General features: G+C 42.7%; 1 protein-coding gene across 2 annotated transcripts in view; it reads right to left on the bottom strand.

The window, feature by feature from the left end:
* Nucleotides 1-19,420, bottom strand: part of cc2d1b (coiled-coil and C2 domain containing 1B) — a 77,791-nt gene that overhangs the window by 38,026 nt on the left and 20,345 nt on the right. Inside the window, exons 2-8 of one of the 2 annotated variants that reach the window (XM_033028605.1) lie at nucleotides 14,611-14,743; nucleotides 12,062-12,165; nucleotides 9,156-9,269; nucleotides 5,922-6,059; nucleotides 5,005-5,326; nucleotides 1,574-1,683; nucleotides 409-484 (exon numbers count right to left, since the gene is read on the bottom strand). In XM_033028605.1, coding sequence (XP_032884496.1) covers nucleotides 409-484; nucleotides 1,574-1,683; nucleotides 5,005-5,326; nucleotides 5,922-6,059; nucleotides 9,156-9,269; nucleotides 12,062-12,165; nucleotides 14,611-14,743 — 997 coding nt within the window. Of the gene's footprint in view, nucleotides 1-408; nucleotides 485-1,558; nucleotides 1,684-5,004; nucleotides 5,327-5,921; nucleotides 6,060-9,155; nucleotides 9,270-12,061; nucleotides 12,166-14,610; nucleotides 14,744-19,420 lie in introns of both variants that reach the window. The other variant, XM_033028604.1, reaches the window with a different exon arrangement.

Consider the following 19,420-nt stretch of genomic DNA (forward strand, 5'->3'; position numbering starts at 1 on the left):
ACAGCTTTCACATGAACCCTATTTATGTATACTGGAATTGTTTGATTGTCTGACACATAAATCAATGTAATAGAAATACCATCTTGATGATTGATCTGGTAACATTTATCTGGCATCTCAATGAAAAGCAGGTTTTCCTTTTCTAAAATAAAGTTATGCAATCTTAGTTGGGCAGGGTCAAGTGAAGAGGCCAGCATTTTCGATAATAATACTTGATAACGATTAGTCCAATGCAGCCTTTACTTTGCAGCAAGTAATATGAGCTGTTTAACACAATTTTCACAATGCAAATGAATTCAAGAATGAAGCTGATAGATTCAGTTTTGTTTTACTCCAACCTTTCAACACAAAACACTTTTACAACTGCTAAAAAATAATTACAATTCTACAATATTTATGCATTCACACCTGTTAGTGATGATGGCAAATTACTTAGATCCACTGGTTCCCCGCTGTGCAAAGCTTTTATCGCTGTATCAAATCTCTAAAATAAACACAAAATAATAACGTAGACATTTAAATCTTCCTATTATATGTTGAAACTGGTGCACTGTTGCAAAAGTCTGTAAATTAAGCTATAAGCAAAATACTGCATTACAAAGAAACTCAGGGTAAATGTAAGGAAATGGTTTTTGGAAATTATATTCTATGAGGCTTAAGGAAAAATTAAAATTAAAGGCACTACAACGTAATAAAAACAATATTTGAGATTTCCTCCACAAGAAGGTCCGGTGGCGCAGCGGTAGTGTTGCTGCCTTACAGCGCCAGAGACCCGAGTTCGATCCTGACTATGAGTGTTTGGCTGTACAGAGTTTATATGTTCTCCCTGTGACATGCTTGCACTTTCTCCAGGATCTCCAGTTTCCTCCAACACTTCAAAGATGTTCAGGTTTGCAGGTGAATTGACTTGGTATAATTGTAGGATAACGTTAGTGTGCGGGAGATCTCTGGTCAGCACGGACTTGGTTGGCCTAATGGCCCTTTTCCACGCTGTATCTCTAAAACTAAAAACTAAAAAGTGGCAGCTAAAGCAGGTAGAAAATACTACTCCACAGAATGTCAGTATTGCCCAATTCATCTGACATTAGTTGACGAATAAACATCATGCTTTCCTGCAACTGCACATATGTCAGATTTCCAACAAAGCTGATATTCTAACAATCTTTGAAGATTTTGAATGCTATGAATTAGAATGATAGTTTCTTAAATATTTATTGCTTAGTTATATATGGAAGTGTTGGAACTGCCACATCAAATATCTCAAAAATGTTTTATTTGTTTAACTGTTTTTAGATAAAATAAGAAAACCTTCAAATTCAGATTTTATATGAGAGAACATGTTGTTTTTGAGATATGGCAATTTCAAAGTGTACTGCAGTAGTAAAGCTTTTCTCTTTCAAAGCTAAAAAAAGAAATTATTGTTAAAAAAACAGAAGATCAGATTAGAGTTTAATTGCCAATTTCTCATTCAGGAATCTTCAAAGAGTAGAATACATTCATTATTTTGAAACAGCACATCAAATGTCAATAGATTCACTAAAAATGACAAGGGTTTTACTTTGCTGATTTTTACATATTCTAGAGCTTTTGTGATATCTCCTTGTTGCTTTGCTTTCAGTGCAGCCAACTTATATTCCTTCTGTCTTCCAATTAACAGCTCTTCCGTCTTTGAATCATCACACCCTGCAAAACATTAATTAAAATACTGACTTTAAAAATCACTATATGATTGACTTATATATAGCCAGACGGTTTCAGACGACTACTTCAGGTTATTTCCTAATTTGGTTTGGTGTTTAATCCAAAACTGATTTTTTTATTTTACCATATTAATATATTTATGACTGCTCCTGCTTCCAGCACTACTAAATGACTTTCAGTCACAAAATATATTTATCAAAAAGAATCAAAAGAATCAAGACGTCCAAAGTGTTCACTCCCTTGACACATTCTGTATTATTTCCTCATTGTAGTTATTGTCTAATCATTGCCTGTAGTCTCCATGAATGCACTAAGGACTCCTAGATCAAAGGTATCAAAGGTATTTTATTAGTCACATTCACATACACCCAGGTGGTGAAGTGAAATGCTTTTTGCCATTTTGCAGCACACAAAAAAAAGAATACAGACATAACACCTATAAGAGTCTTAAACACAAAGAACATCCTCCCACAATGGCTCCCACCATGAGGGAAGGCACAAAGTCCAGTCCCCAACCCCAGTTCACCCATAGTCGGGCCCATTGAGGCCTCCACAGTTGCCTCTACGGAGGCCCGATGTTCCGGGCCGTTCTCGCCGGGTGATGTTGCTCCGGCGTCGGGAGAGTCCTCCCAGCGGCTTGGGAACCCTGGAACGGCCGCTTTCGCACTGGAGGCCGCGGCTTACGAAGCCAACAAGGCCGCGCCGGTTGGAGCTCCACAACTGGCGATCTCATCTAGAGATCCCAGGCTCCCGGTGTAAAGTTCAGCGCCGCCGCCCGCAGCTGGTCGCTCCACAGTCCCGCAGCTCCGTGATGTTTTACCCGGCGGTCTCAGCTCACCGGAGCTCCAGCGCGGCGACCCGGGCAAGGCATCGCCCGCTCCGCGATAGCACTCCAGCGCTGTGCCGCCGCCGAAGCCGAGGTTCTGGGCGGTCCCCGACAGGAAACGCCGCTCCAGGCCCGCTGGTAGGCCGCGAGGACGTGTCGAAGCTGCAGCCCGGAGAAAAGCCGCCTCTCTGACCAGGTAGGGACCCTGAAAGGTAGTTTCCCCCTCCCCCCCCCCCCCACCCCCCACATAAAAAAAGTCTAGACCTCCAAACAAAACACTTAACTAACTAAAATAAAAAATAAAAAGATGAAGAGACAGACAGCTGCTGGCTGGGCAGCCGTGCACAGGACAGCGCCCCCTAAGATGTGGAGTTAAGTGCAGTAAAGTAGACCATACACATTTTGTTGACCCTCTGTATTTTAGAGATATGTATCATGAAATGACCAACAACTGGCAAAGTTGGGGATAGGTTAGATAGAGCTCTTAAAGATAGCGGTCAAGAGATATGGGAAGAAGGCAGGAATGAGGTACTGATTGTGGATGATCAGCCATGATCAGAGTGAATGACCGAATAGCTTACTCCTGCACCGATTGTCTATTGTATATTGCCATTACCAGATGTAAAAGCTGGCATGCAGGGAGATTTTAACACATTACAATTGAAGAAAATAGCTTAAAATGTAAAAAATAATTTAAATAATTGGTACCCAACACCTCAAAAATGTAAATAATTAAAAAAATAAGCAAAGCAAAATAATATTTAAAAATAAGTAAAGCTAAATAATTTAATATGTAATGGATAGGAAGGAATTGCAGATGCTAATCAAAACTGAAGATAGACACAAAATGCTGGATTAATTCAGCGGGACAGGCAGCATCTCTGGAGAAAAGGAATGGGTGACATTTTGAGTCAAGACCCTTCTTCAGACTGATGTCAGAGGAAAGGGAGGTACATAGATAAGGAAGTGTATAGATATGGAATTGTAAGGTGTGGAAACATGACAAAGGGAAATGCAGAACAGATCATTGTTAGTTGGAAGAAGGTAACTAAAAAGCAAACAGAGATAAAATGTAGTCAGAGACAGTAAGACTAGTTGGAGAACTGGGATAGGGGAGAGATGGAGAGAGAGGGAAAGCAAAGGTTACTTAAAGTTAGAGGTCAAAGTTCATACTGCTGGGGTGTAAGCTGCCCAATCAAAATATGAGGTGATGTTCCTCTAATTTGCGCTGGGCCCCACTCTGACAATGGAGGAGGCCCAGGACAGAAAGGTCAGTGTGGGAATGGGAGTTAAAGTGTTTAGCAACCTGTCTTATCCTTTGCTCCTAATCAATTTAACCTGCATTGGATTTAAGAGGCATATAATGCTGAAAAATGCTGGGGAATGTAGCGACTGGGCTTGGCTACTAGACTCCATGAAACCATGCATCTGAGTAACCTAACATATTTGGTCTTCCAAGGTAGACAAAAAAGCTCAGCGGGTGAGGCAGCATTTATGCTGGAAAAATTGAAGGTGGACAAAAAAGCCGGAGAAACTCAGCGGGAGCATCTATGGAGCAAAGGAATAGGCAACGTTTCGGGTCGAGACCATTCTTCAGAGGGGGGGGGGGAGTGGGGGGGCGGGAAAACAGAAAGGAAGAGGCGGAGAGAGTAGGCTGTGGGAGAGTTGGGAAGGGGAGGGGAAGGAAGGAGAAACCAAGGACTACCTGAAATTGGAGGTTAATGTTGATACCGTTTTGGTGTAAAGTACCCAAGCGAAATATGATGTGCTGTTCCTCCAATTTGCGGTGGGGAGGAGGTAAAGCACCAAGTCTAGCATTCCCTGTGGTTGCCCTCGACTCCATCCAAGGACCCAAACAGTCTTTCGAGGTGAGGCAGAGGTTCACCTGCACCTCCTCCAACCTCATCTATTGCATCCGCTGTTCCAGGTGTCAACTGCTCTACATCGGTGAGACCAAGCGCAGGCTTGGCGATTGCTTCGCCCAACACCTCCGCTCAGTTCGCAATAACGAACCTGATCTCCCGGTGGCTCAGCACTTCAACTCCCCCTCCCATTCCGAATCCCACCTTTCTGTCCTGGGCCTCCTCCACGGCCAGAGTGAGTCCCACTGCTAATTGGAGGAACAGCACCTCATATTTCGCTTGGGTAGTTTACACCCCAGCGGTATAACATTGACTTCTCCAATTTCAGGTAGTCCTTGCTTTCTCCTTCCTTCCCCTCCCCAGCTGTCCTACAACCTACTTTCTCCGCCTCTTCCTTTCTTTTTCCCGTCCCCCCCGACATCAGTCTGAAGAAGGGTCGCCTATTCCTTTGCTCCATAGATGCTCCCGCTGAGTATCTCCAGCTTTTTTGTCTACCTTCAATTTTTCCAGCATCTGAAGTTCTTTCTGAAATATTTGGTCTTCCAAGTCTGTTAGCATCTGGAATCTATTGCTACTTAAATAGCAAAATGAAAACAGTTCAATTTGATACAGTACCTGAGCCATCACTAATTGTTGCAGAAGACACATCACTGATATCGGACTGAATGGCAGTTGCAGATTCTGCAAGAACATTGTGAGATTTGGGCACAGAAGACGCCACTGGTAACACAGTCACAACAGGTTTTGCTGGTGTTGGTATATCTTGAAGCATTTCTGCAACTCTGTCTTCCACTTTTTCATCTTCCAAACCGTCTGCATTTAAAGCATCAGGTTGGAGTACTGGAGCACTGCTTTTACCACTGGCCACTGGGGGAGGAATTTCTGCTTCCTCTATCCTTTTACCTTTCTTTGCAGAAACAAGCATTGTTTGCAAAGTCTGTTAAATATAAGAATCAGTTAAAGACTGCATACATTATATCAAACCACAAACTTTATGATTTCTGACAAAAAGTTTTCAAAGATTTTCCAATCACTATTCAAATAATTTCAGTAAGCAAAATATTTTCTCAATATTCTTTAGATGAACTACATTACTTGTAATGAATAGCTCCTGCAGAAAATTACAAAAGGGACAACAACATTGAATCAATTGTACATTAAACTGATATTTTTCCATTTTAGTATGCAGTTATGGAAAAAATAATAATTCCAAGATATGTTAAAATGTGAATGCACAAAATTGCTTAAAATATACTTGGAGCAGTGCTAAAGCAACATTAATGCAACCAAAAATACAGCTGTAAATTAATTTTAATTCTACTTCTCAACGATTTTGGTTAAATTGCTTGAGCTCAGAATCTTCCTTTAGACCAAGCTTAGACAGATACCAGACTTCATAATTTGGCAAAATCAGCAAATGTTTTCCCATCAACTGAAGCTAAAGCATCTCTAGAGACAATCTACAGAAAAGTCTAAATTACGTGAGCTTGAAAGTTACACGAAAGTTGAAATATTACATTAATAAATCATACCTTTAGTCCTCGTTCATATCTTCTCATTTTTGAGGTTTCTCCAGTTTTCTTTGTGTTAGTAATTGCAACTCTATACATCTGAATTCGTTTTTCCAGAGTATCTTGTAAGCCACCAGCACTCGCAGAAACTGCACTTGACTAGAGAAAATGAAATAATTTTCAGTGCTTGAACAAAGAACACCACAGGAAAGGCCATTTCACACTTGATGATATTTAAACATCTAAGATTTCTCCCGCTCCAATTGCAACTTCCCAGCTGTTAGCATACAGTTTTAGTCTGTTCCTCATGTGTGCAACAATTCTTCCTTTAATCATATCCTTATTACTCACTCCACTCCACCCATTCATTTTATTTAAATTAGCTTTTTGCACTTCACTTTACAGAAATGAACCTGAGAATTTAAGATTTTCCTGATTGTTGCATTCCATTCGCTGTAATATTGCAGAAATAAAATACGTTCTCTAGAAGTTATATTCTTTTGCAATTAGGAGATTAGAACTGCAAACAATAGTCCAAGCCCAGTCTAACTGAGTTCTGTAAACAGAAACAGTTCTAATTTTTCATTTTATTCTTCAAGAAATGTGCCTTGGTATGCAGTTCAATTAACCTATTAGTTTTGTAAGTAATTAAGAAATCATGCTTGACTAATCTTCTGGAATTTTTTGAGGATGTGACAAGTAAAATGGATGAAGGGGTGCCAGTGGATGTAGTGTATCTAGACTTTCAGAAAGCCTTTGATAAGGTCCCGCACAGGAGACCGGTGACTAAAATTAGAGCACATGCGATTGGGGGTAGGGTGTTGACATGGATAGAAAATTGGTTGGCAGACCGAAGCAAAGAGTAGGAGTGAACGGGTCCTTTTCTGAATGGCTGGCAGTGGCGAGTGGAGTGCCGCAAGACTCGGTGTTGGGGCCGCAACTGTTTACCATATATATTAATGATTTGGAAGAGGGAATTAGGAGCAACACTAGTAAGTTTGCGGATGACACAAAGCTGGGTGGCAGTGTGAACTGCGAAGAGGATGTTAGGAGTTTGCAGGGTGACCTGGACAGGTTAAGTGAGTGGGCACATGTGTGGCAGATGCAGTATAATATGGATAAATGTGAGGTTATCCACTTTCGCAGCAAAAACAAGGGGGCAGATTATTATTTCAATGGGGTTAGGTAAGGGGGAGGTGCAGCGAGACCTGGGCGTCCTTGTACACTGGTCACTGAAAGTTGGCTTACAGGTACAGCAGGCAGTAAAGAAAGCAAATGGAATGCTGGCCTTCATAACAAGAGGATTTCAGTATAGGAGTAAAGAGGTTCTTCTGCAGTTATATAGGGCTCTGGTGAGACCACATCTGGAGTATTGTGTACAGTTTTGGTCTCCAGTTGAGGAAGGACATTTTTGTGATTGAGGCAGTGCAGCGTAGGTTCACAAGATTTAGCCCTGGGATGGCGGGACTGTCATATGAGGAAAGATTGAAAAGACTAGGCTTGTATTCACTGGAGTTTAGAAGGATGAGGGGGAATCTTATAGAAACATATAAAACTATAAAAGGACTGGACAAGCTAGATGCAGGAAAAATGTTCCCAATTTTGGGCAAGTCCAGAACCAGGGGCCACAGTCTTAGAATAAAGGGGAGGTCATTTAAGACTGAGGTGCACCGACCACTTGTCGCTCTCTCTGCAGTCCCTGTTCGCTGAACAGTCAGAAAGCCATCCACACATGCAGCAGGCTCCAGGACGCTCCTGTGGTGCGATGTCCCCAGAAACACAGAGACCACCGCACTCACGACAATCCCTCTGAGCCCCCACCAGCACAGGCAGCATCCATCTTGCTTTTGGTTACTCCTCACTGTGATGGAAGGCGAATAACTTTTACCTTCTTCCTCCTTTTCTCCCGCGGTCGGGGCGATCGAAACATCCGCAGTCGGAGAGAGAGAAGCTGCCGCAGTCGGCGTTTGAAGCCCCCGCAACGGGGCGATCGAGGCTCCCTCAAAGGGGGGCGGTCGAAACTCCTGCAGCTGGAGTTCCTGAAGTCGGTCCATAACAAATTGACAGCCAGCACCACGATGTTAGACCGCAGTGCGGACGGAGGTACGATTGGAAAAAGTCACATCTCCATCGGGAGAAAAGATTTAAAAAAGTATCCCCCACCCCCTACATAATACAAAAACTAAAGATCAACTAAAACATAGAAACATAGAAAATAGGTGCAGGAGTAGGCCATTCGGCCCTTCGAGCCTGCACCGCCATTCAATATGATCATGGCTGATCATCCAACTCAGTATCCCATCCCTGCCTTCTCTCCATACCCCGATCCCTTTAGCCACAAGGGCCACATCTTAAATATAGCCAATGAGCTGGCCGCAACTACCTTCTGTGGCAGAGAATTCCACAGATTCACCACTCTGTGTAAAAAATGATTTTCTCATCTCGGTCCTAAAAGACTTCCCTCTTATCCTTAAACGGTGACCCCTAGTTCTGGACTTCCCCAACATCGGGAATAATCTTCCTGCATCTAGCCTGTCCAACCCCTTAAGAATTTTGTAAGTTTCTATAAGATCCCCCCTCAATCTTCTAAATTCTAGCGTGTACAAGCCGAGTCTATCCAGTCTTTCTTCATATAAAAGTCCTGCCATCCCAGGAATCAGTCTGGTGAACCTTCTCTGTACTCCCTCTATGGCAAGAATGTCTTTCCTCAGATTAGGAGACCAAAACTGTACGCAATACTCCAGGTGTGGTCTCACCAAGACCTTGTACAACTGCAGTAGAACCTCCCTGCTCCTATACTCAAATCCTTTTGCTATGAATGCTAACATACCATTAGCTTTCTTCACTGCCTGCTGCACCTGCATGCCTACTTTCAATGACTGGTGTACCATGACACCCAGGTCTCGTTGCATCTCCCCTTTTCCTAATTGGCCACCATACAAATAAAACGGGCTAAAAACAAGAAGAAATGGACAAGACAGGCTGTTGGCGAGGCCAATTCCATGATAATTAAACTTCAGATTTTTTTTTTAATTGAATAGTTGTGGTGTTTAAGAGAACTCCAGAAGATGTTTTCATTTGTCTGAACATCACATAGTGAATATCTTGCAAAACATTTCTAATACTGCAAAGATTTCTGAAATTAAAGATCATTGGTACTCTGCAAATAATACTAATTAATAAAGCCAAATATAATTGATGGTGGTGCAACAAATAAAAGTACATGATATAAGAATAATCTTTCCTTCTGTTTACCTGAGGATGAGATTCTTGAGGAGATTCTTGCTTTACTGACACTGAAGAGTCTGTGGGAAAAGATGAATCTGGAGATTCTTCCTCCTCATTCTCCACCACTTCTTTGAACTCAGCCTTAATTGGAAAATAAATATTTTTAATACAATTTAAGCAAATTCCAATTTCCAAATATATATTATTTTACACATTATCCAGGTTACAATTACGCAATTCATTACTACACCAAATTAACACAGCAAAATGCAGCTTGCTTAACAGAAATAAAATTTACATTGAAATATTAATAATTAATCATCTGCCACACTTTAGTCATTCAATAGGCAAGCAAGTATTTTGCATGCAGACTGTAGGTATTTTGTGCAGGTTTATATTTGTGGAAATAAAGAGACAATAGAATTAATAAATATAATTATAAAGGATGCATCTTGTGGTGATTATATATAGGTTTAACTGTCAGACACATTGTTAATATTTTCAGGTTTCAAAAGATATTCTGCAAAAATGAAAATCATCCACAACTCTGAAATGTTTTGTACTTTTGAAGATGTACACATTTAATACATGTATTATTATGTATACACATGTATTCACATTCCATAAATGCAAGCAATTTACTAAATATTTAACAAATGGATGAAGACGACGCATTTAATTATATTTAGTAAACTAGCCAGTTTGGTTAACATTTAAAATTATCCTACATCACGACTTTTTAAAGCACAATATGACAGGATGTTTTGCCAACATGTCTGCGTATAGTTGGTATTGGGTTTATAGCTGTTCTAAGAGACAGATAAAAATGAGGTCTGGGGTCTAACTCTGGGGTCTTCATTTCATTGTAACTTATTTCTTCAAGATAAACAACCTTTGTTGCTTGTTTCCAATTCAAGTTGTTAAAAAAATATTTTATGTTATGATCACTGCTTGGAAATCTTTTACTTTGAGATCATTTAATAAACATACCACATTGTGTTTTAGAGTGAAAAAAAACTAAAAGCATAAGAAAACTGAAAAAAATGCAGATTCGGCTGGTTGAGAAAGATATAAAGAACAAAAAGGCAGCAAAGCACAATAAGAACTCCAAAGAGTGAGAATTAAACATGTGCAACTGATATTAAGATTAATCAAAAAAGCATTGATTGAGAGCAACATATGATTCTTAAAAACAGCTGCTATATGCGAAAAAGAGAAAATTAACATTTTGATCAGTGTGGAATTTCTGTCAGTATTTAATGCAGAAGATTAAAGGGGAAGAGGGAAAATATAGTGTACATAAAAATATTTATGCACAATATTCATTGCACAAAAGTTCGTATTAACTAAACAAAGCTTGTGGAATTGATGCAAGCGGCACTAAGGTAGCAAAAAAGGGTATAATTATGATTTAATGCATTTGTCTACTCTGCTTACAAAGACGTATTAAGGTTAAGCAAAGGGGCAAAACTAAAGCCAATTGATTTTAATGTAGGAAAATTTGAGGTCTTCGAGTTTGTACCCAAAATGAATAGCATATATTATAATTGATGAAAAACCAAGAAGTTCATAAAAATATAGGGCACATGGATCAGTATAATATCAGAACAGGGTGCTGAAAAAGTATCCAATAAAGCTAATGATCTTTAAATTTAAAGGACTGCGTACACTGGTTTAAGAGATTATAGTGCAGTGAAACCACACCTACACAAAACCACAATTGAATAATTGTAAGTATCACAACTGAGGAAGAGTAGTTTGGCTTTGGAAGCAGTATCGGAAATATTTTACCAGGATACCTTTGTTCCAAGGCTCATACCAGAAGGAAAGTGCACACAAACTTAAGTAGCATTGCCAGGAATTTAGTAAGTGGTTTAACAATTTTTTATGGCCTTAAGAGAAAGCTCATTTCACACTACAAACCCTATTTCTGCTGATTGGAAAGGACTAGGAAGTAAAGATTTAATTTTATAGCCAGGATCGGGAAGATTATTAAACAAAACCACTCGCAAAGAGGTCGGTAGAAGTTTGGATTCCTCTTCTGCAATGGGAAAGCCTGCTGGGTCAATTGTTATATTAGATGTGATTCATAGATATTTGCCAGTACAAGGTTGATATATGAATTGAGTCATAGAAAAGCTATGACGTGTTTGCATGACGAAACAGAATGGAAAAATGAATTGGCCTACACTTATTCTTATGTTTAATAATACATTTGTTAAAATTAGCTTCATAATTCATAACAATTAAAGACAAGAATGGAATTAAACAATCTTCATATGATTATAAATACAGATGTTATATAGAAAGATGTCATTCAGCCCATTATGTTTATGCCACTCACAGGAGAGCAACCTCCATTCCACCCCTCCTTAACTACCTATATTCCTGTAATTTATTTTCTCTTATACATGCCTATCTACTTCCCTGTGGCTCTTTTTGCCATTAACCTACATTAGGGAGTAACATGTGACTGTTGGTGTTCCGTGGAGCACCAAGGCAAATTCCTTGTATGTGTACATACTTGGCCAATAAACTTATTAATTCATTCATTTATTAATTCAAAGATACAAAGTGCTGGAGCAACTCAGCGAGCAAGCATCATCTGTGGAGAACATGGATAGGTGACATTTCAGAATGAGACCCCTCTTTATGTCTGCAGTAGCCATTTAAGAAATCAGCACGTCCTTATGATGTTGGAAGAAACCAGAACATCTAGGAGCAATCCACTTGATCAAGGAAAGAATAAGCAAACAATGCAGAGTGGACCTGAGGTCATGTCTAAACCTGGGTGCTTAGAGGTGTGAAAAAGCAGCACTACCTGCTGGACATTCTTGCTTTTTGTTAACGGGACTATATTCAAAAACAGATTTATTCCAAGAATGAATTTATCATATTATATTCATTTTATTTCTTCCCAAGTAATAACTTACCAAGAGATCCTCGTCATTTTCAAAATCTTCATCATCGTCATTTTCATCTACATCCTTCATGCATTCTTCAGCCATTTGTGTTATGTGGTCCATTGGTAAAGGCACTATGATTATAATGTACTAAATCAGAAATAGGTATAACTTACTAAACGTCTTTTGTTCTCAAATTATAGCTCATGAAAATAATTGTGTATCTGGTACTTTGGCAGATAGTGAATACCGAAGAGTTGCTTACTGTATTATGTATCACAAGACCCACCTTCATGTTGCAGGAAATATTAATCAACACTTAATGAGCGGCAGAGCCGCATCTGCACCCAGGATGAGGTGTTCCATACCAGGGCATCGGAGATGTCCTCATTCTTTAGGGAACGGGGATTCGCCTCTTCTACTATAAATGAGGCTCTCACCAGGGTCTCCTCTATATCCCGCAGATCCGCTCTCACTCCCCGTCCCCCTAATCGTAACAAGGACAGAGTTCCCCTTGTCCTCACCTTCCACCCCACAGCCCCCCAGCCGTCACATATAACAGATAATCCTCTGGCATTTTCGCCACCTCCAACGGGATTCCACCACTGGCCACATCTTCCCATCTCCTCCCCTTTCGGCTTTCCACACAGACCGCTCCCTCCGTAACTCCCTGGTCAATTCGTCCCTCCGCAACCAAACCACCCCCTCCCCTGGTACTTTCCCTTGCAACCGCAGGAAATGCTACACTTGTCGCTTTACCTCCCCCCTTGACTCAATCGAAGGACCCAAGCAGTCTTTCCAGGTGAGGCAGAGGTTCACCTGCACCTCCTCCAACCTCAACTATTGCATCCACTGTTCCAGGTGTCAACTGCTCTACATCGCTGAGACCAAGCGCAGGCTTGGCGATCCCTTCACCCAACACCTCCGCTCAATTCCCAATAACCAACCTGATCTCCCTGTCGCTCAGCACTTCAACTCCCCCTCCCATTCCGAATCCAACCTTTCCATCCCTGGCCTCCTCCATGGCCAGAGTCCCACAGCAAATTGGAGGAACAGCACCTCATATTTCGCTTGGGTAGTTTACACTCCAGCAGTATGAACATTGACTTCTCCAATCTCAGGTAGTCCTTGCTTTCTCCTTCCTTCCCCTCCCCTTCCCAGCTCTCCTTCAGCCTACTGTCTCCGCCTCTTCCTTTATTTTCCCCCAACCCCCCCCCCGACATCCTGAAGAAGGGCCTCGACCTGAAACATCGCCCATTCCTTCGCTCCATAGATGCTGCCTCACCCGCTGAGTTTCTCCAGCTTTTTTATTTACCTTCGATTTTTCCAGCATCTGCAGTTCTTTCTTAGACATATCTTGAAGGTTGATTTATACAACAAAGGAAACCAGCAATGGGATTAATTTTCTCTTGAAAATACTAAAAAGTCCTAAGGCCAAGTTTAAAAGACAACCTTTTCATTTTCTAATTTATAATACTATACTATTTATAATATACCATCCTTACAGACTTGATATATTCGAGGAAGAGAGGCTACGATTAGTAATTTATAATTCAGGTTTCTTTTCAAGCAATCAATTCAATTTTATTAAATTTATAGGGAACTGAAGAAGTTTAAGGCCTTGAACGCTGTAGTCAATTGCAGTGAAGCAATTAAATTCTGAATACTCAGAGACTGGAATTTCAGAAATACAGATATCTCAGACAATTATATGGCTACAGGATGAAGTCTTGATAAGATCTGCAGACGAGGTTGAGAATTTTGAACATGAGACCATAATTGAATAGATGCGAGTCAACAAGTACAGGGATGCTGGATGAAAATAGGGCAAAACCGGTGTTTTGGATAAATCTCGAATGCATGCGGAGTAGAGCACAATAAGGGAGTCCAGACTGGACTCTATTAAAGGCCACTCTTCCTTTAACAGTTCATCATTTAGAAAATAGTATTTTCTCCACGCAGTTTTATCAAAATGTTCTTCTTTTCAGCTCTTCGCATTATAAAACATGAAAGTAAAACAATTAAAGTCATAGCAAGATATGAGAACATTCAACTTGTTAGACTGGCGATGTCTTTTCAAAGAAACAAATTACCGGCAACTCCTGTATTACAGCCCTTCATGTCAGTTTAGCCTGACAGAATTCAGAAATCACTACAAAAAATACAAGATATTGAATAAAATTTGCAGCCCTAGTACTCATCATTATTACTGAGAAAGAATATCCTGTAGGAATTATTCCCTCTTATAAAATGGAATTCAAAGGGGAAAAGGGTTTTGTATTAAGCAAAATGTGATATGGACAGTTTTCTAGGACTGCAACCCCACAGTAACTTGGGGGTCACCAGTATTTATTTTGAGGACAACTGGTCAAAACTAAGATATGATCATAATTTTACAATGTTCATAAATTAAAGGTGGTTAAATGTTTTTATTTTTCATTGGAAAGTTGTCTTTCCATGACGTAGGCCATTAATTAACATAAAATGTATTTTACAACTGAGAAATATTCATATTGTTTTAAATATTAAAACAAAACTGTTGTAATTATGGATGAACAATAAACAATGATAACACTAACCCTTTTCTTTGGATTGGGATTTTGTGACTGGCTTCATCCCAGTTATTTCAGCTAATTCCGCTTCCAGATCACCATCAACATCATCTCCTTCAGTAATAATATCTTCACATGAAAAGTCTACAAACAGGCCAAGCTGCAATAAAAAAAAGAAAATATTTAAAAAAACACATAAATGCCTATTAATCTAAAATTTGCACCGATCGTTTTTTAAGAATAACTGCAGATATGGAAAAATCAAAGGTAGACAAAAATGCTGGAGAAACTCAGCGGGTGAGGCAGCATCTATGGAACGAAGGAATAAGTGACGTTTCGGGTCGAGACCCTTCTTCAGACTGATGTGAGGGTGGGGATGCAGAAAGTAAGAGGCAGAGATAGTAGGCTGTGGGAGCTGGAAAGGGGAGGAGAAGGAGGGATAAAGCAAGGACTACATGAAATTAGAGAAGTCATTGTTCATACCGCTGGGGTGTAAACTGCCCAAGCGAAATATGAGGTGCTGCCCCTCCAATTTGCTGTGGGACTCACTCTGGCCATGGAGGAGGCCCAGGACAGAAAGGTTGGATTCGGAATAGGAGGGACAGTTGAAGTGCTGAGCCACGGTTAGATCAGGTTGGTTAATGCAAACTGAGCGGAGGTGTTGGGCGAAGCGATCGCCAAGCCTGCGCTTGGTCTCACCGATGTAGAGCAGTTGAAACCTAGAACAGAAGATGCAATAGATGAGGTTGGAGGAGGTGCAGGTGAACCTCCGCCTCACCTGGAAAGACTGCTTGGGTCCTTGGATGGAGTCGAGGGGGGAGGTAAAGCGACAAGTGTAGCATTTCCTGCGGTTGCAAGGGAAAGTATCAGGGGAGGGGGTGGTTTGGGTGGGGAGGGACGAATTGACCAGGTAGTTACAGAGGGAGCGGTCTCTGTGGAAAGCCGAAAGGAGAGGAGATGGGAAGATGTGGCCAGTGGTGGAATCCCGTTGGAGGTGGCGAAAATGTTGGAGGATTATCGGTTCATCGGTTGTATGTGACAGCTGGTGGGGTGGAAGGCGAGGACAAGGGGGACTGTCCTTGTTATGAATGGGGGGGGGGGGGGGGGGAGGGGAGGAGTGTGAGCGGAGCTACGGGATATAGATGAGACCCTGGTGAGAGCCTCATCTATAGTTGAAGAGGGGAATCCCCTCTCCCTAAAGAATGAGGACATCTCCAATGCCCTCGTTTGGAACACCTCATCCTGGGTGCAGATGCGACATAGACGGAGGAATTGGGAGTAGGGGATAGAGTCCTAACAGGAAGCAGGGTGGGAAGAAGTGTAGTCCAGATAGCCATGGGAGTCAGTGGGTTTGTAGTAGATGTCGGTCAGTAGTCTGTTACCTGTGATGGAGATAGTGAGGTCTAGAAACGGTCGGGTGATGTCGGAAATGGTCCAGGTGAATTTGAGTGTCGGATGGAAGTTAGTGGTGAAATGGATGAAGTCAGTGAGTTCTGCAGGGGTGCAGGAGGTAGCACCAATGCAGTCGTCAATGTAGCGGAGGTGGAGTTCGGGGATAGGGCCACTGTACACCTCGAACAAAGATTGTTTGAAGTACCCTACAAAGAAGCAGGCATAGCTGGGACCCATGCGCGTGCCTATAACTACGCCTAGGATTTGGAGGAAATGGGAGGAGTCAAAGGAAAAGTTGTTGAGGGTAAGGACCAGCTCCACTTGGCGGAGGAGAGTAGCCAGTGATGGTGTTTGAGATAATGGCCTGGTGCTCATCTGTGGGGTCATGGTCCAAGGATACGTCGAAGGAGGTGTCTGAGACTTGACGCCTGGCCTCAGACCGGTAGAAATAAGCGTGCCAGACTACCACGACACCTCCCTTGTCGGCAGGTTTGATCACCCATTCGGGGTTGTTGCAGAGTGAGTGGAGGGCTGTACGTTCAGGGGGGGGAAGAGGTTAGAATGAGAAAGGGGAGTAGAAAGATTGAGGCGGTTGATGTCCCGCCGCAGTTTAAAATAAAAAGATCTTAGATGGCCATAAGGGGGAGTCCAAGAGGATGGGGTCCGTTGGAGACGGGAGAAGGGGTCTCCAATGGAAATAGAAGAAGTACAAATCCAAAGAGAAGAAGTACAACATAGCAAAGATGAGCGGGAAACAAGAGAATTGGGTAATTTTTATAGAGCAACAGAAGATGACTAAAAAGGGAATACGGATCGGTGCTGGGACCGCAGCTATTTACAATATACATCAATGATTTAGATAAAGGGATTCAAAGTAACAGTAGCAAATTTGCAGATGACACAAAGCTGGGTGGCAGTGTGAAATATGAGGAGGATGCTATGAGAATGCAGGGTGACTTGGACAGGTTGGGTGAGTGGGCAGATGCATGGCAAATGCAGTTTAATGTGGATAAATGTGAGGTTATCCACTTTGGTAGCAAAAACAGGAAGGCAGATTACTATCTAAATGGTGTCATTAGGAAAAGGGGAATTACAACGGGATCTGGGGGTCCTTGTTCATCAGTCAATGAAAGTAAGCATGCAGGTACAGCAGGCAGTGAAGAAAGCAAATGGCATGTTGGCCTTTATAACAAAAGGAGTTGAGTATAGGAGCAAAGGGATCCTTCTGCAGTTGTATAGGGCCCTAGTGAGACCACACCTAGAGTATTGTGTGTAGTTTTGGTCCCCTAATTTGAGGAAGAACATTCTTGCTATTGAGGGAGTGCAGCATAGGTTTACAAGGTTAATTCCCAGGATGTCGGGATTGTTATATGTTGAGAAAATGGAGCGACTTGGCTTGTATACTCTGGAGTTTACAAGGATGAGAGGGAATCTTATTGAAACATGTAAGATTATTAAGGGTTTTGACATGCTAGAGGCAGGAAATATGTTCCCGATGTTGGGGCAGTCCAGAACCAGGTGCAACCGTTTAAGAATAAGGGGTAAGCCATTTAGAACGGAGATGAGGAAACACTTTTTCTCACAGAGAGTTGTGAGTCTGTGGAATTCTCTGCCTCAGTGGGCGGTGGAGGCCGGTTATCTAGATGCTTTCAAGAGAGAGCTTGATTGGGCTCTTAAAGATAGCAAAGTCAGGGGATATGGGGAGAACGGGGTACTGATTGGGGATGATCAGCAGGGCTAGAAATTAGCGGTTGCCCGGGTTCCAATGACCACCTAAAGTGCCGCCGGGCAACCTAAATGCCGAGTCATTTTGCCTGGCTTGGCACTGCAGATATTGGTTTATACCGAAGATAAACACAAAAAACTGGAGTAACTCAGCGGGTCAGGCAGCATCTCTGGAGAAAAGGAACGTGACGTTTCGTGTCGACGGCGGTAACAAGCTGCAGTGCGAGGCAAAGATACTAGGTGCGGCGTGACGGAAGGTCGGAGCGAATGGTGTGCCCGGCACAGCAGCAGCGGCTCCACCTCTTTGTCCTCCCGCACTGATAGCTGTCGCTGCTTGCCACTCCACCATATCCGCTTTTAAAACAAACCCTCCTGCACGCCAAGGCTGGGAGGGAGGAAGGAAGGGGGAGGCCTCCTTTCGCCGTTTGAAGCAGCTGCACCGCTCGGCCCTGCACATTTCTGTCGGCAGTGGCGAGGAGATCCCAACTGCTTCCCCCTTTGGCGGCGGCACTTGGCGGTGGACAGGGACGGCCAAGGTAGCGGGGTGATGATGCCATCCCTGTCCGATGAGCGCCGACCTTCCTTCCTCTCCACCTCCCCTCTCTCTCTCTCTCTCTCTTGTACGCCCCCCTCCACCCGTATTATACTGAGACCCCTCCTCTCCATCCCGCACTGATCCCCATTCTCGCCTCTATTCAGTCCTCACTGACATCCCCTGTGCTCCCCTCCCCATCTACCTCCCCCCAAACTATTCCTCCTGCGCTGATCAACCTATCCATCTCGCATTGATTCTCCTGCCACTTCCCATCCATCCTACATTGGTCCCTCAATTCATCCTGTATTGACCCCCTTTCCCATTCATCCTGCACTTCTCCTCCATCCACCCTGTACTGAACCACCCATTCATCCCACCCTCCATTTACCCTGCACCGATCCCCCCCATCCATCCTGTAGTGATCCTCCCATTCATCTTTTACTGATCCCACTCATTCATCCTGTACTGGTCCCCCAATTCATCCTGTACTGATCGCCTCATTCATCCTGTACTGATCCCCCCCATCCATCCTGTAGTGATCTCCCCATTCATCCTGTACTGATCCCCTCATTCATCCTGTACTGATCCCCCCCATCCATCCCGTAGTGATCTCCCCATTCATCCTGTACTGATCCCCCCCCATTCATCCTGTACTGATCCCCCCCCATTCATCCTGCACTGGTCCCCCATTCATCCTGCACTGATCCCCCCATTCATCCTGCACTGAACCCCCCATTCATCCTGTAGCGATCTCCCAATTCATCCTGTAGCTATCCCCTCATTCATCCTGTAGTGATTCCCCATCCATCCTGTAGCGATCCCCCCCCCTCCCCATTCATCCTGTAGTGATCCACCCATTCATCCTGTAGTGATCCCCCCATTCATCCTGCACAGACCCTCCGATCCACACTGTAATGACCCCCCCCCCCCCGCCATTCATCCTGTACTGAACATCCCATTCATCCTGCACTGATCCCATCCCATTCATCCTGTACTGATTCCCCCGTTCAAGAAGAATGTGGGGGGATCAGTCTGAAGAAAGGTCTCAACCCGAAACGTTGCCTATTTCCTTTGCTCCATAGATGCTGCCTCATCCGCTGAGTTTCTCCAGCATTTTTGTCTACCCCCATTCTTCCTGTACTGATCCCCCCCATTCATTCTGTACTGATCCCCCCCATCCATCCT

The sequence above is a fragment of the Amblyraja radiata genome, chromosome 10, assembly GCF_010909765.2.
Source record: "Amblyraja radiata isolate CabotCenter1 chromosome 10, sAmbRad1.1.pri, whole genome shotgun sequence".
Lineage (NCBI taxonomy): Eukaryota > Metazoa > Chordata > Chondrichthyes > Rajiformes > Rajidae > Amblyraja > Amblyraja radiata.